The sequence below is a fragment of the Paroedura picta genome, chromosome 5 (assembly GCF_049243985.1).
Source record: "Paroedura picta isolate Pp20150507F chromosome 5, Ppicta_v3.0, whole genome shotgun sequence".
Taxonomy (NCBI): domain Eukaryota; kingdom Metazoa; phylum Chordata; class Lepidosauria; order Squamata; family Gekkonidae; genus Paroedura; species Paroedura picta.
Genome location: NC_135373.1, coordinates 129,157,766 through 129,182,475, shown reverse-complemented (window position 1 = coordinate 129,182,475; position 24,710 = coordinate 129,157,766). Strand labels below are relative to the sequence as shown.

The 24,710-nt window shown below is 49.5% G+C and overlaps 1 protein-coding gene across 8 annotated transcripts in view; it reads right to left on the bottom strand.

The window, feature by feature from the left end:
• The window catches only part of PPP6R2 (protein phosphatase 6 regulatory subunit 2), a 108,183-nt gene extending 83,498 nt beyond the window's left edge, over positions 1-24,685 (bottom strand). Inside the window, exons 1-3 of one of the 8 annotated variants that reach the window (XM_077340619.1) lie at positions 24,598-24,685; positions 20,132-20,247; positions 3,935-4,180 (exon numbers count right to left, since the gene is read on the bottom strand). In XM_077340619.1, coding sequence (XP_077196734.1) covers positions 3,935-4,161 — 227 coding nt within the window. In that variant the 5' untranslated portion in view covers positions 4,162-4,180; positions 20,132-20,247; positions 24,598-24,685. Of the gene's footprint in view, positions 1-3,934; positions 4,181-5,795; positions 5,933-10,614; positions 10,720-20,131; positions 20,248-23,452; positions 23,474-23,565; positions 23,924-24,597 lie in introns of those variants that run through there. The other 7 variants (XM_077340618.1, XM_077340620.1, XM_077340625.1 and 4 more) reach the window with 7 other exon arrangements.
• Positions 24,686-24,710: the final 25 nt, after the last annotated feature.

The window sequence follows — 24,710 nt, the reverse complement described above, 5'->3', positions numbered from 1 at the left end:
TATCTACAGTGGAAAGCATCTGGGTGAAAATAAGCGAGGGGAAAACAAACAGTGTGGTGGTTGGTGTCTGCTACCGACCGCCTGACCAACGAGAGGATGTGGATGCTGCACTTTGTGAGCAGCTTGAGAAAATATCCAAACGGCAGGACCTTGTCATCATGGGTGACTTCAATTTCCCAGATGTGTGCTGGGAAACAAACTCTGCGAAGCGTCCTCAGTCATGCAAGTTTCTGACCTGCCTGGCTGACAATTTCATTTATCAAATGGTAGATGAACCCACAAGAGGTTCAGCCATACTGGACTTAATACTGACCAACAGGCAAGAGTTGGTGGATGAGGTGAAGGAGGTGGGGACCCTAGGGGGAAGTGATCATGTCCTCATAGAATTCCTTTTGAGATGGGGAGCCAAGGAAACTTGTAGCCAGACGCGGATGTTGGATTTTCGTAGGGCAAACTTTAATAAACTCAGAGACATGATGAGTGTCATACCATGGACGAGAATGCTGGAAGGGAAGGGAGCATGTGAAGGGTGGGCGCTACTCAAACAAGAGCTATTGCATGCTCAATCAATGACTATTCCAGAAAGACTAAAACACTGCAGGAGCTCTAAGAAGCCTATTTGGATTAACAGAGAACTTCAAGAGGAACTAAGAAAGAAAAGGAAAATGTTCAGGAAATGGAGGGAAGGACAGAGCTCTAAAGAAGAGTACCTACAGGTTACTAGGCACTGTAGATCAATCATCAGAAAGGCCAAAGTTGAGAGTGAGCTAAGATTGGCCAGGGAAGCCCATTGTAACAAGAAAAGATTTTTCAGTTACGTGAGGAGCAAACGTAAAGTAAAGGAGGCAATAGGCCCGCTGTTGGGTGCGGATGGACAAACTCTAACGAAAGATGCAGAGAAAGCAGAAAGGCTTAGTGCCTATTTTACATCTGTTTTTTCCCACAGGTCTAAGTGTTTAGGCACATCTAGAGATGGCTGTAGCCAAAGGATAGTGTCTGGGTGGCAGGTTAACATGGATAGAGAGGTGGTCGAGAGGCATTTAGCTGCACTGGATGAGTTCAAATCCCCTGGTCCAGATGAAATGCACCCGAGAGTACTCAAAGAACTTTCCAGAGAACTTGCACAGCCCTTGTCCATCATCTTCGGAACCTCTTTAAGGACTGGAGATGTCCCGGAGGACTGGAAAAGAGCAAACGTTATTCCGATCTTCAAAAAAGGGAGGAAGGATGACCCGGGAAACTACAGACCAGTGAGTCTGACCTCTGTTGTGGGGAAGATAATGGAGCAGATATTAAAGGGAGCGATCTGCAAACATCTGGAGGACAATTTGGTGATCCAAGGAAGTCAGCATGGATTTGTCTCCAACAGGTCCTGCCAGACCAACCTAGTTTCCTTTTTTGACCAAGTAACAGGTTTGCTGGATCGGGGAAATTTGGTTGATGTCATTTACTTGGATTTTAGTAAAGCTTTTGACAAGGTTCCCCATGATGTTCTGATGGATAAGTTGAAGGACTGCAATCTGGATTTTCAGATCGTTAGGTGGATATTGAATTGGTTAGAGAACCGCACTCAAAGAGTTGTTGTCAATGGTGTTTCATCAGACTGGAGAGAGGTGAGTAGCGGGGTACCTCAGGGTTCGGTGCTCGGCCCGGTACTTTTTAACATATTTATTAATGATCTAGATGAGGGGGTGGAGGGACTACTCATCAAGTTTGCAGATGACACCAAATTGGGAGGACTGGCAAATACTCCGGAAGATAGAGACAGAGTTCAACGAGATCTGAACACAATGGAAAAATGGGCAAATGAGAACAAGATGCAATTTAATAAAGATAAGTGTAAAGTTCTGCATCTGGGTCAGAAAAATGAAAAGCATGCCTACTGGATGGGGGATACGCTTCTAGGTAGCACTGTGTGTGAACGAGACCTTGGGGTACTTGTGGATTGTAAACTAAATATGAGCAGGCAGTGTGATGCAGCGGTAAAAAAGGCAAATGCCATTTTGGGCTGTATCAACAGAGGCATCACATCAAAATCACAAGATGTCATAGTCCCATTGTATACGGCACTGGTCAGACCACACCTGGAGTACTGTGTGCAGTTCTGGAGGCCTCACTTCAAGAAGGACATCGATAAAATTGAAAGGGTACAGAGGAGAGCGACGAAGATGATCTGGGGCCAAGGGACCAAGCCCTATGAAGATAGGTTGAGGGACTTGGGAATGTTCAGCCTGGAGAAAAGGAGGTTGAGAGGGGACATGATAGCCCTCTTTAAGTATTTGAAAGGTTGTCACTTGGAGGAGGGCAGGATGCTGTTTCTGCTGGCTGCAGAGGAAAGGACACGCAGTAATGGGTTTAAACTTCAAGTACAACGATATAGGCTAGATATCAGGAAAAAGTTTTTCTCAGTCAGAGTCGTTCAGCAGTGGAATAGGCTGCCTAAGGAGGTGGTGAGTGCCCCCTCACTGGAAGTCTTCAAGCAAAGGTTGGATACACACTTTTCTTGGATGCTTTAGGATGCTTAGGGCTAATCCTGCGTTGAGCAGGGGGTTGGACTAGATGGCCTGTATGGCCCCTTCCAACTCTATGATTCTATGATTCTATGATTCTATCTGGCTGACAATTTCATTTATCAAATGGCAGATGAACCCACAAAAGGTTCAGCCATACTGGACTTAATACTGACCAACAGGCAAGAGTTGGTGGATGAGGTGAAGGAGGTGGCGACCCTAGGGGGAAGTTACCATGTCCTCATAGAATTAGTAATGATCTAGATGAGGGGGTGGAGGGACTACTCATCAAGTTTGCAGATGACACCAAATTGGGAGGACTGGCAAATACTCCGGAAGATAGAGACAGAGTTCAACGAGATCTGAACACAATAGAAAAATGGGCAAATGAGAACAAGATGCAATTTAACAAAGATAAGTGTAAAGTTCTGCATCTGGGTCAGAAAAATGAAAAGCATGCCTACTGGATGGGGGATACACTTCTAGGTAACACTGTGTGTGAACGAGACCTTGGGGTACTTGTGGATTGTAAACTAAACATGAGCTGGCAGTGTGATGCAGCGGTAAAAAAGGCGAATGCCATTTTGGGAAGTATCAACAGGGGCATCACATCAAAATCACAAGATGTTTCAATTTTATCGACGTCCTTCTTGAAATGAGGCCTCCAGAACTGCACACAGTACTCCAGGTGTGGTCTGACCAGTGCCGTATACAATGGGACTATGACATCTTGGACTATGACATTTTATTTATATCCTGCCTCCCCCTGAAGGCTCGAGGTGGGTTACATAAAACAATCCCATTAAAACAATATCATAAAAGCATGAAGCCACAACTAATCCTTAATAACATAGTTATAGCAGGCCAAGAAGGGAGGCAAGGTTCAGTAACTAACCCGATCTCTACCCCCACTAAAAGGGAAGTGGAGGGGAGCTGCTGACATACGCAACCGCAGCTTCATGAGGGGGGGGGCAGATCTTCATTGCTGCCCGGCCTCAACCAAAAGCCTGGTGGAAGAGCTCCGTCTTGCAGGCCCTGCGGAATGTTGAAAGTTCCCACAGGGCCCTCAGCTCTTCCGGGAGCTCATTCCACCAGGTCCGAGAAGGCCCTGGCCCTGGTCGAGGCCAAGTAAAGCCTCCTTGGGACCGGGAACAACCAGTAGGTTAGCCCCCACAGAGCGTAAAGCCTTCCGGGAGGCATAGGGCGAAAGGCTGTTGGTTTTGCTGGTTATTTTTGCATTCTCAGCTGGCTTTAGGATTTTATTGCAACCCATATTGGAAGCAGCTGCTGAAAGACATCCTAACTGACTGCTCTTTCAGCCCCCAGTGGGGCAACTCCCCCAGCCATTCCTTTCAGGCAGGCCACCCAATTACTTGCCCATCAGCTGAACTGAGAAGTCCTCTGCCTAGAAGCCAGGTACCTACTTGAAGCGGACCTTCTCGTCCATGTCCAGGGGTGGCTCATGAGTGATGAGGCTGACCAGCTCCTCCATGGAGGACTGCTGGCAGAGGAAGCCAACCAGCTTGCGGTTTTGCGCTTTGCACTCCTGGAGGAGGTCATCTTCATCCATCAACTCATGTAGGGTCACATCCGGTTTGTCCAGCAGCTTGTCAACTTGCGACGTTGTATTCAGATCAAATTTCCAGAACATGGTGAGAACATGCACCTACCTGCAAGGCCAAGGCAACAAAAGCAGGTGCCAATTACTAAGCTATCATTCGTTTCCCACGCTCTGTGGAATGCTGGCCTAGACTTTTGCTCTCACAACAGAACCTACATGCTTTATTAATTTTTTATTATTTAATAACAATAATAATAAATATTTTGCCTCTTGCTCCTCAGAGTCTCATGGTGGCTAACAAAATAAGGGTTTACAATAAAGCTGAAAATAGAATAAAATAGGTACAGTATAAAATAGGGTAAAATATTCATACAGCTCCTCCGTAAAAGCAATCATCAACCCCACTCCACTGGTCCCAGCATTGGTGAATCGGGTGATCATAGAGAAAAGAAGAATTCTTCCCCCAGAAATGGAGGAGGCAACACACACTATTCCATTATCAAGACATATAAGTATGTATGTAAACACAGTCTGTGTAGGTAGGGGAAGGCTCCACTCTCTGGGAACGGAGAAGTTGAGGATTATGGGCCTAGTTAGGGATTGATATACTTGCTATCTTATTATGTAAACTAGTAAATAAGCCTGCTGTTCCCGAAATACAGCGGGCGCTAGCGGGGCTTGCGAGTTGGGTGGCGCGGCTCTCTGGGGCCATGCCCTGGACCCAAGGCCGGGCGCAGGGCGACCTGTGAGCCAGCGCGAGTGGTGGCGTGGGCCCTGCGCTCCGCAGCCTACCTGCATCTGCAGGGTGGCGGCTGCCAATGGAGGTGGGCGGGCTGGAGTGCAGGAGCGGGCTGGCGGGGCAAGTCTGGAGTGTGCTGCGGGGCTGGGGGCGCGGCGGCGGCAGCTGGTGTCAGCAGGTCCAACAGCGGTCCGCGAGGTAAAGCAGCGGTCCGAGGTGGGTGCTTGCGGCGGGTTGGAGCGGGGCCGGCCCCTGGCGGCTCCGTTGGTCTGCGGGCGAGCTGTGGTGGGTGTGGGCGAGGCGGGCAGCGGCCACGGTGACGCCGCCATTTCTGGAGGCTGCGGGTGGTGGTGCGGCCCGCTCTCGGGTGGGGCACCCAGCGGCGCGGCATCACGTTGGTGGGGGCTGCAGCGGCGGCACTGTGGCCGCAGCGGCAGCCGCTGGGCCCTTCTTGGCATGCGGGCAGGTGGCGACCTAGCCTGTGCAGGGGAAGCTAGGTAATGGCAGTGGGCAGCCGCATGCCAGCGAACTGGGAGGGGGGCGGATTGGGAGGCGCTTTGTGCCTCCCGATTCGTCAGTCCGGCGGCTGGGGACCAAAGCACCTCCTGATTGGGCCCTCCGATTGTCAGTCCGGGAGAAGGGGCCTATCGGCACCCTTCCTCATCCCGGACAGGGCCCGCCCTCGGGGTCCTTACTGCTTTATTTTATCTGCTCTGCTAGGAGCGGTTAAAGATGGGGATAATTGGATTGTATTTTGTATTGTATTTTATCAGCTAGCTGGGTAGTCCGGAAGCTGGCCGTATACAAATTTAATAACAAAAATAAACAAACAAACAAACAACTGCTGGAACTTCTACTGGCATAGGAAACCTGGAGAATGCAAGCATCCGGTTCCAGGAAGAAGTAGCATCCCTGGCTCGTTGGCCCACATGTGATCAACGTGAAGAAACACTCTGCCCCAGCACAGCCCACAGAACTTCCTCACCTCCATCCAATCTCAGCTTGAGGCTTCTTTTTGGACCAAATGCTCCTTTCCAATGCCAAAGGTGAACCACTGAGCTGCTGCTGGGCAAGTTCTCTCTTTGAGAGCAACTGAAGGATTCTGACTTTCCAGGATGAGCTATTAGACCAGCTTAGCCTGAGCTCAACAGGGCTTGGTACCTAAGCAGGGGAATCATGAATATGATTTAGATCAGTGGTCCCCAACCTTTCTATCACCGGGGACCACTCAACGCCTTTTACTGAGGCCCGGTGGGGGGGGGGTAGTTTACTCCTCTACTCTCAACCACTGCCCTAACGCTCTCTGATCGCTATGGTAATGTTTAAACATCTTTCGAAATAAGATACAGACACGCCACAACAATGAACATAAGGAACATTTTATTTTCATGGAAATTTTAACTCATAACAGTTAAACTGACAGTTTAACTCATGACGGTGGGGAGAAGGCGTCCTTCGGGGCCCAACTCCAATTAGTCGAAGGACCACATGTGGTCCGCAGCCCACAGGTTGGGGATCGCTAATTTAGATGAAGGGTTAGAGGGGATACGTAACTGGGAGGGGTAGCAAACACAACCGAAGACAGATTCGGAATACAAGATGATCTTGATAGACTTGAAAACTGGTCTAAACTAAATACAATTAAATTCAATAGGGACAAATGTAAAGTTCTGCATTTAGGTAGGAAAAACCGTCCACACCAATACCAGATGGGGGAGACTTGTCTTGGCAGTAGCATGTGTGAAAAGGATCTAGTCTTAGTAGACCATGCATTGAACATGAGTAAGCAGCATGACTCAATGGCTAAAAAGGCAAAAGGGATTTTGGGCTGTATCAAACGGAGTATCATGTCCAGATCATTGGAGGTGATGGTACCGCTTTACTACTTTACCCTCACTTGGACTACTGTGTTCAGTTTTGGCACCATATTTGAAGAAGGATGTAGACAAAATGGAGCGTGTCCAGAGGGCAACAAAGATGTCGAAGGGTTTGGAGACCAAGATATATGAGGAAGGGTTGGAGAGCTTGGTCTGTTTAGCCTGGAGAGGGGATCTGATAACCATCTTCAAGTATTTAAAAAGCTGCCACTGAACATGAGTCAGCACTGTGACTTAGTGGCTAAAAAGGCACATGGGATTTTGGGCTGTATCAAATGGAGTATCATGTCCAGATCACGGGAGGTGATGGTACCGCTTTACTCTGCTCTGGCTCGGCCTCACTTGGAGTCCTGTGTTCAGTTTTGGGCACCCCAGTTGAAGAGGGATGTTGACAAACTGGAACGTGTCCAGAGGAGGGCAACAAAGATGGTGAGGGGTTTGGAGACCAAGACATATGAAGAAAGGTTGGGGGAGCTTGGTTTCTTTAGCCTAGAGAGGAGACGACTGAGATAAGCACTTAAAGTATTTTAAAGGGTGCCATATGGGGGATGGAGCAGAATTGTTCTCTCTTGCCCCAGAGGGACAGACCAGAACGAATGGGATGAAATTAATTCAAAAGAAATTCGATCTAAACATCTGGATGAAGTTCCTGACAGAGCGGTTTCTCAGTGGAACAGGCTTCCTCGGGAGGTGGTGGGGTCTCCATCTTTGGAAATTTTTAAACAAAGGCTAGATAGCCATCTGACGGAGAGGCTGATTCTGTGAAGGCAAAGGGGTCGCAGGTGACAGTAGATGAGCGATTGGGATGTGAGTAGATTCAAATGAGCAGCCATATCGGTCTGAAGTAGCACAATAAAATCAGAGTCCAGTAGCACCTTTAAGACCAACAAAGATTTATTCAAGGTGTGTGCTTCTGAGTGCATGCATTCTTCGTAAGACTGTGATCTTCTTACATGACAGGGAATATATAGCAATCAGCTATCAGCATTTTGGTTTCTCTTTGTAAAGTACACTGAATTCTAAGGGATTGATTGGCTGTTTTGACAAAGGATTATCATTGGCTGTACAGTCCACTGATGTAACAGACTTGATCCAGTAGGCATGCTTTTCATTTTTCTGATCCAGATACAGAACTTTACACTTATCTTTAATAAAGATAAGTGTAAAGTTCTACATCTGCATCAGAAAAATGAAAAGCATGCCTACTGGATGGGGGATACGCTTCTAGGTAACACTGTGTGTGAACGAGACCTTGGGGTACTTGTGGATTGTAAGCTAAACATGAGCAGGCAGTGTGATGCAGTGGTAAAAAAGGCAAATGCCATTTTGGGTTGTATCAACAGGGGCATCACATCAAAATCACAAGATGTCATAGTCCCATTGTATAGGACACTGGTCAGACCACACCTGGAGTACTGTGTGCAGTTCTGGAGGCCTCACTTCAAGAAGGACGTAGATAAAACTGAAAGGGTACAGAGGAGAGCGACGAAGATGATCTGGGGCCAAGGGACCAAGCCCTATGAAGATAGGTTGAGGGACTTGGGAATGTTCAGCCTGGAGAAAAGGAGGTTGAGACGGGACATGATAGCCCTCTTTATTTGAAAGGTTGTCATTTGAAGGAGGGCAGGATACTGTTCCCATTGGCCGAAGAGGAAAGGACACGCAGTAATAGGTTTAAACTACAAGTACAATGATATAGGCTAGATATCAGGAAAAGAATTTTCAGTCAGAGTAGCAGTGGAATAGGCTGCCTAAGGAGGTGGTGAGCTCCCCCTCACTGGCAGTCTTCAAGCAAAGGTTGGATACACACTTTTCTTGGATGCTTTAGGATGCTTAGGGCTGATCCTGCGTTGAGCAGGGGGTTGGACTAGATGACCTGCATGGCCCCTTCCAACTCTATGATTCTATGGTTTTTGCTATATATTCCCTGTCATGTAAGAAGATCACAGTCTGACGAAGAGTGGTTGCACCCGAAAGCTCACGCCTTGAATAAATCTTTGTTGATCTTAAAGGTGCTACTGGACTCTGATTTTATTGGGATGTGAGTGTCCTGCATAGTGCAGGGGGTTGGACTGGATGACCAATGAGGTCCCTTCCAACTCTATTATTCTATGATTCTATGAAAAGGATCTAGGGGTCTTAGTAGACCACACACTGAATATGAGTCAGCAGTGTGACTCCGTGGATAAAAAAGCATATGGGAGTTTGGCTGTTCAGTGTCCAGATCACAGGAGGTGATGGTGCCACTTTACTCTGCTCTGGTTATACGTCACGTATCTTATCCATTCTTATCCATGACTGCCTATATATACAGTATTTGCTGGCGTATAAGACTACTTTTCCCCCCTGAAAAACATGCCTCCAAGTGGGGGGGGTCGTCCTATACGCTGGGTGCACTTCAGTTGGGATAGGCATAGCTGCCCACAGTGGCCTCCCTATGCCCGCCCAGTGCCCATAGTGGCCTCTTGATGCCCGCCCACCTCATTCCATCCAGTATCGTGCGGTATCCAGCATGGCCACGGTGGGTCATCAGCGTGGCTGCGGCGGGCATCAGCAGCGAGATAGGAGTGCCAGCCTTTTTGGCCTGACCGGCCCATTCTGCTCAGCGGGAAGCAGCGGCACTCCAGCCCGCCCCTTGTTTACGCAGAGCTCGCACATGTGCACTTGCGCACTAGTTCCGGTCACAGGGAGATGCAGGGGCGAGCCGGAGGCGCTGCGGTTGCACTGTGGCCGTACAATGGTGACAATGACAGGTACTGTAGTGTAAAGTAACAAACTCTATATTTTGAGTGGAAATGTTGGGGGGTCGTCTTATACGCCCAGTCGTCTTATACGCCGGCAAATACGGTATTTACGAAACAGCCAGGTGGGTGGAGCGTGTCCGGGTGGTCTGAGCTTGAATACAGGCCAATCAGGGTGCAGCCAGAAAACGCTACTGCTAGCGGCACCGGGCAGGAGGACAAGGCACCAGCGAGCTGTAGGTGACTCCGGTGTCCACCTGTTGGAGGTTGCACCTTGCTGTGGCTTGCACCTATACCACGCTCCTGCTGGTGGTGCTGGCCAGGGGGATGTGGCAGCCAGTGTCCCAGTGCCCAGTACCCAGTGGTTGTGGCCATCACAAAGAGGAGACGCTGGCCACCAGCCGAAGGCAGTGCCGGTCAGCTGCATGCACTGCCAGAGCCCAGGAGCACTCGGTGGACGCCAGGAGCTGCCGGAGGCGGTGGGTGGCACACGGCGCTGGCGGCACACAGCACGTGTTGGTGGCCACCATGCAGAGGAAGAGCCAGCAGCGGCAAGCAGCACCCACCACTGGTGCCCGACAAGAAGAGGAAGCGCCCATGGCAAACAACAGACTGCCACGCCGCCCGCCAGGAGCAGGCGCCATGCCACCCATCGTCAAGAACCCGTGCGTGGACCACACACCAAGTCGGAGGCCGCCCGGCTGCAGCCAGGACCCCACTTACAAGCCTGCCCAGAGCACGCGGCCTACTTTTTTTTTGGGCTCCAGGGGTCTAATGACAAGATGGCCACCGGGGCGGATGGAAGGCATTAGCTCCTCCGTCCTGGGGAATTTTTAGGGTTCTTTTTTTTCATTGTTCAGCCCCGAACTTGTCAACCGGGTAGGGCAGAGACCACCCCAACTGTTTAACTAGAAGAGCAGTTTCTAAAGACTGAAAGCTGGAAAGAAAGCTGGGAAGCTTGGAAGAAAGCTGCAGGGAGTGCCGAGGAGAGCGGAGCGGCCGAGAGACAGCAGACGAGCCGGCTGGAGACGAAGAGGGCAAGTGGAGGGGGATTGAGAGGAGAAAGTGAGAGACTGGGAGAGTTGAAGAACAAGGAACTGGGAAGGAGTCGGAGAGCTTTTGAGCAGAAAAGCCGGAGCGGTTAATGCTGAGCCAATAGTTAATATCTGAGCTACGTGGAACTTACTGTGTGCGGAGGACCAGCACAATTCAGTAGCTGGCCTGAGAGCAGCAGGAGCTGCGTTGCTCTGTGTTTAGCTGGCGTCGCCTAGAGAGTTTTCCCACATCATTGGAACGGAAGAATGCTCTGCGGTCACTTTAACACTGCATGGCTCGCTCTTCTACTACTCCCCCTCTCCCCCACCCCCTCTCACTGCCCTCTTCTTGGAGGACGAGTGGGAGCTCTTGCTGCAAGGACTGCACACCTTTGATCCATCCAGCAGGTGTTGGCACAGAAAACAGCTTCCCCCAACTCGAAGCTTGGGAGGATTCAGCCTGGAAGGTTGGTTGCAGTGTGGGACCTTGTCTGTCTCACTCAGCTGTGGCAGAGCTGTTGAGAGCAGAACGGACCCCTGCATTCCACGCATTCCATGCTGGAGCAATCAAGATCAGAGGCCCTGCTGCTATAAAGTGCAACGGCAACATCCGAAGAGTAGGAGAAGAAGGAGACTGTCTCAAGCTACCCCCTGCGCCACCTCCTGGATGTTGACAGAACTGCTCTGACTAAGTTCTATTCAGTTGGGGGACAGGATTTTATTTTTCCAGAGTGTTAGGTAGGGGTGGACGACCAGAGGAGAGCAGCTGGGTACTCAGCTGGATCCTCGGTATAACACCCTGGATAGCTAGTGGGTGGGACCAGTATAGCTGTAGTTAGTCGAGGGTGGGTTTGAGGGAGGGTTTTTTGAGGGGGGATTGGGACGGGAGGGATTGGGTTGGGAGGTTTTTAGACAGCTATTAGAACTGCTAGATGAAGGACTGCCCTACATGGTGGCCTAGGGAAGAGAGTGTGGCCATTGAGATGGGGATCCGGCCCGGGGCTATAATTCCAGTTCTTCTGGGCCAAGGCAAACATAGCGGTGGGAGGAGATTCAATAATAGGGGGGCAACGACATACGTAGGTCCAAGAAGGCCCCAGCCGTGGAATTTCCACGGACGGTGGCCTGGTCGATATGGACGTTGCCCTTCAAATCTTCGTCCCATCCCCAGGTTCATGGGGGAGAGGGCTAGGGTGGAACCGGTGTTGATCCTATGCAATGCCAGGTCAATAAACAACAAGTCCTCAACCCTGCGGGATTACTTCGTAAGGCATGAGGCTGACCTGGCTTGCGTGACGGAAAGCTGGGTGCGTGAAGGCGAGACCGTCGCCTTGAAAGATCTGGCACCGCCTGGGTTTTCCGTCCTGCATCAACCCCGGCTCCATGGGAGGGGAGGGGGGGTGGCAATTCTGGTCAGAGACACCTTCTCCTTCAGGGCTCTCCCTGCGCCAACGATTCCGGGGATTGAGTGTGTCGGTCTTGGGTGGGAATCGGTCGAGAACGTGGCGATCTGGTTGGTGTACCGAGCACCCACTGCTCCGCCCGATTCCCTGCCAGGCCTGCTGGAGGCGGTGGCTGCCTGGACATTGCAGTACCCAAAACTTTTAGTTTTGGGGGACTTCAACGTTCATGCGGATGCGCCGTCTTCAGGACTTGGCCTGGATCTAGTGTCAGCCATGGAGACACTAGGGTTCTCGCAGATTGTTGCTGGTCCCACCCATCAGGCTGGTCACACCCTCGATTTGATCTTTGGTGCAGGTGTAGCGGTAGATCTGGTGGCGAATAACATCGTTCCATGGTCAGACCACCATGCCCTGAAGGCTCGACTGAGGATACCACCCCCTCTCCGTTTGGGTGACGGACGTATTCTAGTCCGCCCGCGGAGACTCATGGAATCTGAGAGATTCCTGAATGCCCTGCGGGACCCGATGCCCTCCGGCACCTCGTTGACGGCCTTGGTGGAGGACTGGCAGTCCCGCCTTACGGCCGCCATTGACGAGATTGCTCCTAGGCGCCCTCTCCGCCTTCGCCTCAAACAGGCTCCATGGTATTCCCAGGAGCTTCGGGAGAGGAAGAAGGAAGTGAGACGGCTTGAGCGAGTGTGGAGGAAGACTCGTGACGAAGCTACAAGGACATCTCATCGCACGCTTATGAAGGCGTATGAGAATGCGGTGAAAGCGGCGAAACGAGACTTCTACGCCGCAGAAATCGCGTCCGCAAGCTCTCGCCCAGCACAATTATTTAAGGTAATTAGATCACTTACCGCCCTGGAAGAAGGGCGACAAACGATAAGGGAATTGGAATTGAGCTGTGTGGCATTATCAAGCTATTTTGCGGACAAAGTCCTGTCGCTCCGCCGTGACCTACCTGCCACGATTGATACAGTTAGTGAACTGGAAGCTCCGTGGCCGTCAAGGGGGTTAGTGTTTGATGGCTTCAGGCGGCTCTCTGTAACCGAAGTGGACAAGTTACTGGGTTCAGTGAGGGCAACCACTTGCCCCTTGGATCCCTGTCCGTCCTGGTTGCTCAAATCGGGCGACCAGCGGATAGGAGGCCCCTTGAGGGAGATTGTCAACCTCTCCTTAACATCTGGAGAGTTTCCCAAGGGGCTTAAGGAAGCAGTGGTACGCCCCTTACTGAAAAAGCCATCATTGGACCCGCGGAACCCCGCCAGTTACCGCCCAGTTTCGCATTTGGCGTTTCTGGGTAAGGTGATAGAGCGGGCCGCAGCGGACCAACTCCTAGGTTTCTTGGATGAAACTTCGGCCCTCGACCCATACCAGTCTGGCTTCCGCCCTGGCCACGGGGTGGAGACCGTGCTGGTCGCCCTCATGGATGATATCCGGCGCCAGCTGGATCGGGGCGGCTCCGCCATTCTCGTGCTTCTAGACCTGTCAGCCGCATTTGATGTGGTCGACCACGAGTTATTGGTACACCGCCTCGCCGGAGCTGGAATAAGGGGGACTGCGCTTCAATGGCTGGTCTCCTTCCTCCAGAACCGGACGCAGAGGGTTGCGATGGGGGAGAGTTTGTCGAGCCCTTGTGAGCTCCCTTGTGGGGTTCCGCAGGGGGCGATACTCTCTCCCACACTTTTTAACATCTATATGCGCCCTCTAGCCCAGCTGGTCCGGGGCTATGGGCTGGGTTGCCACCAATATGCGGATGACACCCAGCTCTACTTCCTAATGGACGGCCGGCCGGACTCCACCCCGGATACATTTGCCAGCTGTTTGGAAGCGGTAGCTGGATGGCTCAGGCAGAGTCGCCTGAAACTCAACCCCTCCAAGACGGAGGTCCTGTGGCTGGGCAGAAGAGGGCAGGACCAGGAAGCGCGCCTCCCATGCCTGAACGGGGTGCAATTAACACCTGCACCAGTTGCCAGGAATTTGGGAGTGACATTTGATGCCTCCCTCTCTATGGAGGCTCAGGTCACCAATGTAGCTCGGACAGCATTTTTCCATCTTCGCCAAGCCCGGCTACTAGCGCCCTACCTGTCCTCGGAACACCTGGCCACAGTGATCCATGCAACGGTCACTTCCAGATTAGACTTCTGTAACTCGCTCTACGCGGGCCTTCCCTTGTCTTTGACTCGGAAGTTACAGCTGGTCCAAAATGCGGCTGCCAGGGTCCTCACTAGAACACCTTTGAGGGCCCACATTCAGCCGGTGCTTCGTCATCTGCACTGGTTACCAGTCTGTTTCCGAATCAGATTCAAGGTATTGGTATTGACCTTTAAGGCTATACGCGGTCTGGGTCCCATCTACCTGCGGGACCGCTTGGTTGCTTATGCCCCCCGCAGGGCACTCCGCTCTGCGGGTATGAATTTACTGGTTGTCCCGGGCCCACGGGATGTGCGCCTGGCCTCGACCCGGGCCAGGGCCTTTTCAGTCCTGGCCCCAACCTGGTGGAACGAGCTCCCAGAAGAGCTAAGGGCCCTGCAGGATCTACCAGCTTTCCGCAGGGCCTGTAAGACGGAGCTCTTCCGCCAGGCATATGGTTGAGGCCAGGGCAGCTCTCCCACTAACCCATCAGAGGATCCCCTCCAATATTGAGATCTCTAACACCGAGATCATGGTTAGATCTATTGTATTGGTGCCACCCTCTTCTGAACATTATTCTCTCCACCAGGCTGAACTAAGATCAGAATTGTGACCACCGCCGCTATATGTTATGTTATATGTAACTTTTAATTGGGGTTTTTATGGGGATTTTATTGTATTTTAACTATTTATGTTGTAAACCGCCCTGAGACCTATTGGGAGAAGGGCGGTCTAGAAATTAAATAATAATAATAATAATAATAATAATAATAATACTCTGAGGGCCCTCCCACAAGCCTCCGGCCAGTGTGGGGACGTCGCACGGGTGGAGCCTCCTCCTTTAAGGCAAGCCCGTTCCCTCTCTGTCCCTTGCCGCTGCCGCCGCCTCCTTCTCCTCCCCTAAATACAATGTCCCACTAGCAACCGCTGCTATTCTCCTGGCAGCACGCTTTCTGCTAGTTTATTTATAATTTGATTCCTATACCGCCACTACCAGTGAGCTGGCTCATGGCGGTTCACAACATACATATAAAAACATGTTTACATAAAAATAATTTTAGGACTGTGAAATACCCAAATCTGACCTCTACACTGGACTTCTGCACCTTGCTCTACGCAAGCCTATCCTTATCCTTGCTCCAGAAACTACAACTGGTGCAGAATGCCGCGGCCAGGATGCTCACCAAGACATCATGGAGATCTCATATCCGGCCGGTACTCCAAGAACTCGGTTGGCTCCCAGTTGAATTCCGGATTAAGCTTAAGGTTTTGGTAATCACCTTCAAGGCCATATGCAGTCTGGGCCCAGTGTACCTGAGAGACCGCCTCCTTGCCTATACCCCCAGAAGAGCGCTCCACTCCGCCACTTCCAACTGGCTGAGGATCCCTGGCCCTAAAGAAGCACATCGGACATCAACAAGGGCCAGGGCCTTTTCTCTCCTGGCCCCACCTGGTGGAATGAGCTCCCCGAAGAGATCAGGGCCCTGCCCCCACAATTCCACAGGGCCTGCAAAAGGGAGCTCTTCCACCAGGCAAATGCTTGAGGTCAACTGACCGAAAACATCTCCTGGTTCCCCCCCAGATGGATAAGTCGAACCTACCAAGGGAATGTCAAAGTTACTGTTGTTGTAATGTTGTTCTAGTTATTCTAGTTGGTATGTCATTGCTATTCTTATACTGTTATTGATATTGTTCTAGGTAAACGTTCTAAAATGTTTTATGTAAACTGCCCAGAGCTGTAGGGAGGGCCAATATAAAAATCTAAATTAAAAAATAAATAAAATAAGATAAAATAAATACATAAAACAAACAATGGACAAACAATAAAATATGATAGAACAAGATGGTAGTACAACTAAAGCATATCCTCAGCCTCCCATGCAGTTGACTCAGTGGACTGGAGTGGTTAGGGATGTAGAATGCAACAGGGAAGTTCGAACTCAGAGACATGATGAGTGTCATCCCACGGACGAGAAGGCTGGAAGGGAAGGGAGCATGTGAAGGGTGGGCGCTACTCAAACAAGAGCTATTGCATGCTCAATCAATGACTATCCCAGAAAGACGAAAACACTGCAGAAGCTCTAAGAAGCCTATTTGGATGAACAGAGAACTTCAAGAGGAACTAAGAAAGAAAAGGAAAATGTTCAGGAAATGGAGGGAAGGACAGAGCTCTAAAGAAGAGTACGTACAGGTTACTAGGCACTGTAGATCAATCATCAGAAAGGCCAATGCTGAGAGTGAGCTAAGATTGGCCAGGGAAGCCCATTGTAACAAGAAAAGTAATGGGTTTAAACTACAAGTACAACGATATAGGCTAGATATCAGGAAAAAAAATTTCACAGTCAGAGTAGTTCAGCAGTGGAATAGGCTGCCTAAGGAGGTGGTGAACTCCCCCTCACTGGTAGTCTTCAAGCAAAGGTTGGATACACACATTTCTTGGATGCTTTAGGATTCTTAGGGCTGATCCTGCGTTGAGCAGGGGGTTGGACTAGATGGCCTGTATGGCCCTTCCAACTCTATGATTCTATTATGAGCAGGGGGTTGGACTAGGTGGCCTGTATGGCCCCTTCCAACTCTATGATTCTATGATACAGCCCAAAATCCCATTTGCCTTTCTAGCCACCGAGTCACACTGCTGACTCATGTTCAATGTAGAATCATAGAATCATAGAATCCAAGAAGTGTCAAAAATAATGGACAGAGGTTCAGCAATGACAACTGCAAGTTCTTTTTAGTACCCTTGGATGCAGTTCATCTGGCCCAGAAGACTTTGTTTCATTTTAAAAACTAGGCGTTTATGGACTTCCTCCACAGTGATTTATCAAATGGTAGATGAACCCACAAGAGGTTCAGCCATACTGGACTTAATTGTAAACAAAACATGAGCAGTGGATTGTAAACTAAACATGAGCAGGCAGTGTGATGCAGCGGTAAAAAAGGCAAATGCCATTTTGGGCTGTATCAACAGAGGCATCACATCAAAATCACAAGATGTCATAGTCCCATTGTATACGGCACTGGTCAGACCACACCTGGAGTACTGTGTGCAGTTCTGGAGGCCTCACTTCAAGAAGGACGTAGATAAAATTGAAAGGGTACAGAGGAGAGCGACAAAGATGATCTGGGGCCAAGGGACCAAGCCCTATGAAGATAGGTTGAGGGACTTGGGAATGTTCAGCCTGGAGAAAAGGAGGTTGAGAGGGGACATGATAGCCCTCTTTAAGTATTTGAAAGGTTGTCACTTGGAGGAGGGCAGGATGCTGTTTCTGCTGGCTGCAGAGGAGAGGGCACGCAGTAATGGGTTTAAACTTCAAGTACAACGATTTAGGCTAGATATCAGGAAAACGTTTTTCACAGTCAGAGTAGTTCAGCAGTGGAATAGGCTGCCTAAGGAGGTGGTGAGCTCCCCCACACTGGCAGTCTTCAAGCAACGATTGGATACACACTTTTCTTGGATGCTTTAGGATGCTTAGCGTTGAGCAGGGGGTTGGACTAGATGGCCTGTATGGCCCCTTCCAACTCTAGGATTCTATGATTCTATGATTCTAAGCCACCATTCCCATCCCCCGTGTTATGTTTTTGCCACATTGAGCACTAGAGAAGACTAAGAAATAGGAGTTAAGCAGTTCAGCCCTCTCTTCATCATCTGTTAAAATTTCACCTTCTTGCCTTCGCAGTGGTCCTACAGAGTCCCTACTTGAAATATAACTAAAGACCCCTTTTTTGCTATGTTTCATTTATTATTATATTTATATACCGCCCTGCTCTGAGGTTCAGGACAGTTTACACAGAATTGGAATAAAAAACAGTACAGATAACATGATGTTTAGCACTTTTTGCTAGCCTAAGCTCATATTTAGCTTTTCTAACACTCCCCCTACAATCATTGGTTATTTGTTTATACTCATCCTTGGTAATAAGGCCTTCCTTCCATTTCCTAAATGACTCTTTTTTTTATTCCTCAAATCATTTGACAGCTGCTTCTGTTGCCACTTTGGCTTCTTTAGGCTCCTTCCATCTTTTCTTCTCAAGGGAATTGTTTGTGATTGAGCCTTCAGTATTTCATTGAAGTATTTTCACCCCCAGCCCTCTTAGACTCCCATCTCTTTAAGTCTTTCTGACCCCAGGACTCTAACCAACTTATCTTTAAGTTTGTTAAAATCTGCTTTCATGAAGTCCAGTCTATACATCCGATTACATGAAGGTTTACTCTTTCCCACAATTGCAAATTCCAGAATCACATGGTCACTACTACCAAGTGTGCCCACTACTTCTACCTCATCTATCAGTTCTTCCCTATTGGTGAGAATCAAGTCTAAAATAGCAGACCCTCTGGTTCCCCTCTCTACTTTCTGGGAAATGAAGCTGTTGGCAAGACAAGTTAAGAATTTGTAGTAGACTTGATCTTCCAACAGATATCCGGGTTATTGAAGCCATCCATGACCACTGTTTTCTCCCTCTTTGAGAATGGTGTAATTTGGTCTGGGAGTATCTCATCCAAGTCTTCTGAATGACTTGGTGGTCTTCAGCAGACCTCCACATTGTTTCTCAGACTTCCTAAGGCTCATTTGACTTCACATTCCAGGATGTGTGGCTCCAGGTCAGTGACTACCCCATCGTGGTTATCAGGGATGTTAAGCTCGCTCTTGTATAGTTCTTCTGTATAAATTTGCCACCTTTTTAAAATCTCTTCTGCTTCTGTTAGGTCCCTACCATTTTGGTCCTTTATCATACCCATTTTTGCATGAAACATTCTCTTCATATCTCAATTTTTTTTAAAGAGATCTCTGGTCCTTCGTATTGGTTTGCATTGTTCACTTAAGAAGGCATTCTTATCTCTTCTAGGTATTCTCTGGAATTCAGCATTCAGTTGGGTGTATCTTTCTCTTTCTCCTTTGCCTTTCACTTCCCTTCTCTCCTCAGCTATTTGTAAAGCTTCCTCAGACAGCTATTTTGATTTCTTGCATTTCTTTTTCTTTGGAATGGTTTTAGTTGCTACCTCTTGTACAATGTTGCGAACCTCCATCCATAGTTCTTCAGGCACTCATATCTAATTCCTATCAGATCTAATTCCTTAAATCTATTTGTCACCTCTACTGTATATTCATTAGGGATATGATTTAGTTCATGCCTGAGTGGCTTAGTGCTTTTCCCCACTTTCTTCAATTTGAGCCTAAATTTTGCAACAAGAAACTGGTGATTTGAGCCACAATTGGCTCCTGGTCGTTTTTACTGACTGTATAGAATTTCTCCATCTTCAGCTGCAGAACAAATAGTCAATCCGATTTCTGTGTTGACCGTCTGGTGTTGTCCATGTGTAGAGTCGTCTCTTGGGTTGTTGGAAGGGGTTTTGCTATGACCATTGTACTCTCTTGACTAAATTCTACCAGCCTGTGCCCTGCTTCATTTTGTACTTCAAGGCCAAACTTGCCTGTTATCCCGGTTATCTTTGGGCTCCCTACTTTAGCATTCCAATCTCCCATGATGATAAGCACATGATTTTTTGGTGTTGCTTCTAGAAGGTGGTGTAGGGCTTCATAGAACTGGTCAACTTCATATCTCAATTTTTTTTAAAGAGATCTCTGGTCCTTCGTATTGTTTTCTTCTATTTGTTTGCATTGTTCACTTAAGAAGGCATTCTTATCTCTTCTAGCTATTCTCTGGAATTCAACATTCAGTTGGGAGTATCTTTCTCTTTCTCCCTTGCCTTTCACTTCCCTTCTCTCCTCAGCTATTTGTAAAGCTTCCTCAGACAGCCATTTTGATTTCTTGCATTTCTTTTTCTTTGGGATGGTTTTAGTTGCTACCTCTTGTACAATGTTGTGAACCTCCGTCCACAGCTCTTCAGGCACTCTCAGATCTAATTCCTTAAATCTATTTGTCACCTCTACTGTATATTTGTCAGGGATATGATTTAGTTCATACCTGAGTGGCCTAGTGCTTTTCCCTACTTTCTTCAATTTGAGCCTAAATTTTGCAACAGGAAGCTGATGCAGAGCACATAGTCTATCTGATTTCTGTGTTGACTGTCTGGTGTTGTCCATATAATTCTTTTGAATTAATTTCAACTCATTGGTTGTGATCCAACCTTCTGGGGCAACAGAAAACAACTCTGCTCCATATACTATACCTTTTAGAAATGTTATTTCAAAAACGAGATGTTCACCAGAAGCCCTTCAGATTCCAACCCCTGCAACAGCTTGAGAGGAATGTCCATTTAATTCAAAGTGTCTCTTGATCCATTTCCTGAAGAATTAAGAAAAACAAAAACATAATTACTGCCTAATGAACTCAACCCTCTGACTGTAGCAGAAGGTATTTATGTCTGAATTCATCAGCAGAAGAACTTGCACTGGGAGGTGCAATACAAATCCTAGCCACAAACTAGGGCAGGGCCAAGGGAGGGGGGATCCCAGGGCAATGATAAAAGTAGTCACAGACATAAAAAGGTGCACCAATGTCTGTGTAAAAACACCCAGATGCCTACCACCCCATCCAATGCTTATTCACTCAGGAGTCCATTTTACTAGCTGGACTGGGATCCACAGGATTCTATGATTCTATCCCAGAAAGACGAAAACACTGCAGGAGCTCTAAGAAGCCTATTTGGATGAACAGAGAACTTCAAGAGGGACTAAGAAAGAAAAGGAAAATGTTCAGGAAATGGAGGGAAGGACAGAGCTCCAAAGAAGAGTACCTACAGATTACTAGGCACTGTAGATCAATCATCAGAAAGGCCAAAGCTGAGAGTGAGCTAAGATTGGCCAGGGAAGCCCACTGTAACAAGAAAAGATTTTTCAGTTATGTGAGGAGCACACATAAAGTAACGGAAGCAATAGGCCCACTGTTGGGTGCAGATGGACAAACTCTAACGGAGGATGCAGAGAAAGCAGAAAGTCTCAGCGCCTATTTTACATCTGTTTTTTCCCCACAGGTCAAAGGGACTGGAGATGTCCCGGAGGAGTGGAAGAGAGCAAACATTATTCTGATCTTCAAAAAAGGGAGGAAGGATGACCTGGGAAACTACAGACCAGTGAGTCAGACCTCTGTTGTGGGTAAGATCATGGATTTGTCTCCAACAGGTCCTGTAAGACCAACCTGGTGGAGGTGGTGAGCTCCCCCGCACTGGCAGTATTCAAGCAAAGGTTGGATACACACTTGTCTTGGATGCTTTAGGATGCTTTGGGCTGATCCTGCGTTGAGCAGGGGGTTGGACTAGATGGCCTGTGTGGCCCCTTCCAACTCTATGATTCTATGATTCTATGCAGAGAGGGAAATGAAGGGAGAGGCACAGGAGTTAAACAAAATCATAAAACAAGGGTTCTGATATTAGCTATGCTTAGGCCCTTTCAGCAAGGTATTGCTCAGTGCTGAAGGCCTTGCCATGCCCATTGGAGGGGTGCAAGTGAAAGAGGCAGGGGCTGAGAATGCCAATCAAAAAATTGAGATGGTATTCAAAATTCCCTAATAGAATCAAGGCCAGATGAGAGACTCCTGCCAGCAGTACAATCATTAATAGCCTAACCTGCGATCTCCTCGTCCATTGCTGTTAGGGTCAGGAGCAGCCATGCCAGAGGAAAGGGTAAGGGCATTGATTCCCTTTGCCATTTATAGGTTGTCTTTGGGGGGGGGGGGCTGCCTGAAGAAACGAGTTTAACACAGGTGATGATGCCCCTGTGATAGGGATTATTAGGAAAGGCAGTGGAAATAAACTGGCACAGATCCTATCACCCTGCACTGCACTGCATTTGCATATTGCACACAGTTCTGGTCGTCCCATCTTAAAAATAATGTGATGGAAACAGGAAAAATACAGAAATGCGTAAACAAAAGCGGCACCTTCTGTGTGAGCATTTTCAAAGTAGAAAAAGCCAGCAACTGAAAGGGGACATGATATAAAATTATGCATATGGTGGAGAAATACTAGAATATACAGGCACCTGATCAAGTTTCTGGGTAGCAGACTCAGAACACAGAAAAGACAGGGAATCTTCACATACCACCCAACTCAGGGCCTGCAGCCATGCCTACAGTGAGAGCCACCTCTGGCTTCAAAGATGGGCTAAATGAAAACACGGAGGGTAGACCTATCAGTAGCTTTAATTATCTATGATGGCAAAATGAAACATCTACAATCAAAGGGAACAACAGGCTTCTGCGACCCTCGAGGTTGGGGAACGAGGGTCTGACTAGCCTGTGAGAAACACCTGAAGAGGTACTTGGACCGCAGTCAGCCCAGTTCTTTACTGGCTGCAGCAAAGAAAAGCTGTAATGAAGGAAACTGGGGATTAATTCACCATCAACAGGCACAGTCTGGTTCTTCGTGCCCCAACTGCAACAGTTTGCTGGTTGCTTCCAAGAAATCTGGGACTTAGAGAATTGGATTCTGTTAAACTTGATCCTCTGCACACTTTTCTGATTGCTCACTGCAGAATATGCCTGCTTGGCTCATCATCAGCAAAAACAACTTTACTAGATGGACCCCTGACTGGATCCAGGCCAGCTCTCAGGTTCCCGTCTCTGTTCCACATAACATATTTCTGGTGAGGGTGTGGATCTTAGTAAAGCTTTTGACAAGGTTCCCCAGGATGTTCTGATGGATAAGTTGAAGGACTGCAATCTGGATTTTCTGATAGTTAGGTGGATAGGGAATTGGTTAGACAACCGCACTCAAAGAGTTGTTGTCAATGGTGTTTCATCAGACTGGAGGTGAGTAGCAGGGTACCTCAGGGCTCAGCCCGGTACTTTTTAACATATTTATTAATGATCTAGATGAGGGGGTGGAGGGACTACTTATCAAGTTCACAGATGACACCAAATTGGGAGGACTGGCAAATACTCTGGAAAATAGAGACAGAGTTCAATAAGATCTGAACACAATGGAAAAATGGGCAAATGAGAACAAGATGCAATTTAATAAAGTTAAGTGTAAAGTTCTGCATCTGGGTCAGAAATATGAAAAGCATGCCTACTGGATGAGGGATATGCTTCTAGGTAGCACTGTGTGTGAACGAGACCTTGGGGTACTTGTGGATTGTAAACTAAACATGAGCAGGCAGTGTGATGCAGCGGTAAAAAAGGCAAATGCCATTTTGGGCTGTATCAACAGGGGCATCATATCAAAATCCCAAGATGTCATAGTCCCATTGTATAAGGCACTGGTCAGACCACACCTGGAGTACTGTGTGCAGTTCTGGAGGCCTCACTTCAAGGACGTAGATAAAATTGAAAGGGTACAGAGGGGAGCGACGAGGATGATCTGGGGCCAAGGGATCAAGCCCTAGGAAGATAGGCTGAGGGACTTGGGGATGTTCAGCCTGGAGAAAAGGAGGCTGAGAGGGGACATGATAAGTATTTGAAAGGTTGTCACTTGGAGGAGGGCAGGATGCTGTTTCCGTTGGCTGCAGAGGAGAGGACACGCAGTAATGGGTTTAAACCAGTGGTCCCCAACCTCCGGTCCAGGGGCCGGTCCGTAGATCAGTCAATACCGGGCCGCGGCTCCTCCTCGTCCTCCTCCCCGGCTGCTGCCTCGGGGGCTTCCCTGCCACACTGCCGCCAGCTCACCTTTGGTGCTCTGTGGCGGCCAGCATGGCTGGTGCTCCCCCTCAGCTTGGCATTGCACAGCTGCTCCTGGCAGCGTCCCCCAGCTGGTGGTGGGAGTTCAGGGGTGCCGTTGGGAAAGCAAGTGGAGCAAGGGCTCAGGCAGCGGCAGCGACCTCCCCCGGGAAAAGACTACCCCCCCCCGGGCCTCAGTAAAATTGTGAAGCGTTGACCGGTCCCCGGTGATAAAAAGGTTGGGGGCCACTGGTTTAAACTACAAGTACAACGATATAGGCTAGATATCAGGACGGCCCCTTCCGACCCTACGATTCTGTGGTTCTATGTGGAGGAGGAGGAGGAGGAGGAGGAGGAGGAGCCGGTCTCATGGCTCAAGTGCCCCTCAGGGCTGTGGCCCCGCCCCTGCTGGCGCCCCCTCCCCCTCCTCCAACCGGCTTGCTTGCTTGCTTATCGCCTCCGCCCCCCCCCATCTCTGCCCACCGGCTCCTCCGTCCTCCCCCCTCTGGGAGGTGCGCGTCCTGCCTGCGGGGGGGGAGGGGGGGAGGCCGCCTGCAGAGTCCTTCTCCCCTCCCCCCCCCCCTCAATCTATCGCCCGTCCGCTGGGCTCCTGCCTGCAAGGGGCTGGCTTGGCCCCTAGTTGTTATTATTAGATTATTATTATTATTATTATTAATACTGATGATGCTGAAGAGTCTGCCCCGTGGGGCCTGCCCCGCTCCCCCTCCTCCCTCGCCCTGGGCTCCTGGGGAGACCCCCCGCTTGGGCAGGCGGCCCATGCCCCCTCCTCCCTCAAGGCCCCTGCCCGGCGAAGGCTCAGGCAGCCCCCCCCCCTCATTCCCTCCCTCCCTCTCGGACCCCAGGCCCGTGGAGGGGCCCCGCTGGCCGGCCGGCCGGCTGGCTCCTGCAGCGCCCCGGGGACAGCCGCACGGGCGCAAGGGCGGAGGGAGGCGGGCACAGAGGGGGGGGGCACCGCCCGGCCAAGGACTCCCCCCCTCCTTCCCTCCCTCCCTCCTTCCTTCCTGCCTGCGCGGGCCTCACCGGGGGGGGGCCGGGGGGAGCCGCCGCTGGTGCTGCTGCCGCTGCCGCTCAGGGCTCCAAGATGGCGGCGCCGGGGGGAGGGGCGGGGAGGGGCTTGCGCGGGAGCCGGCCGG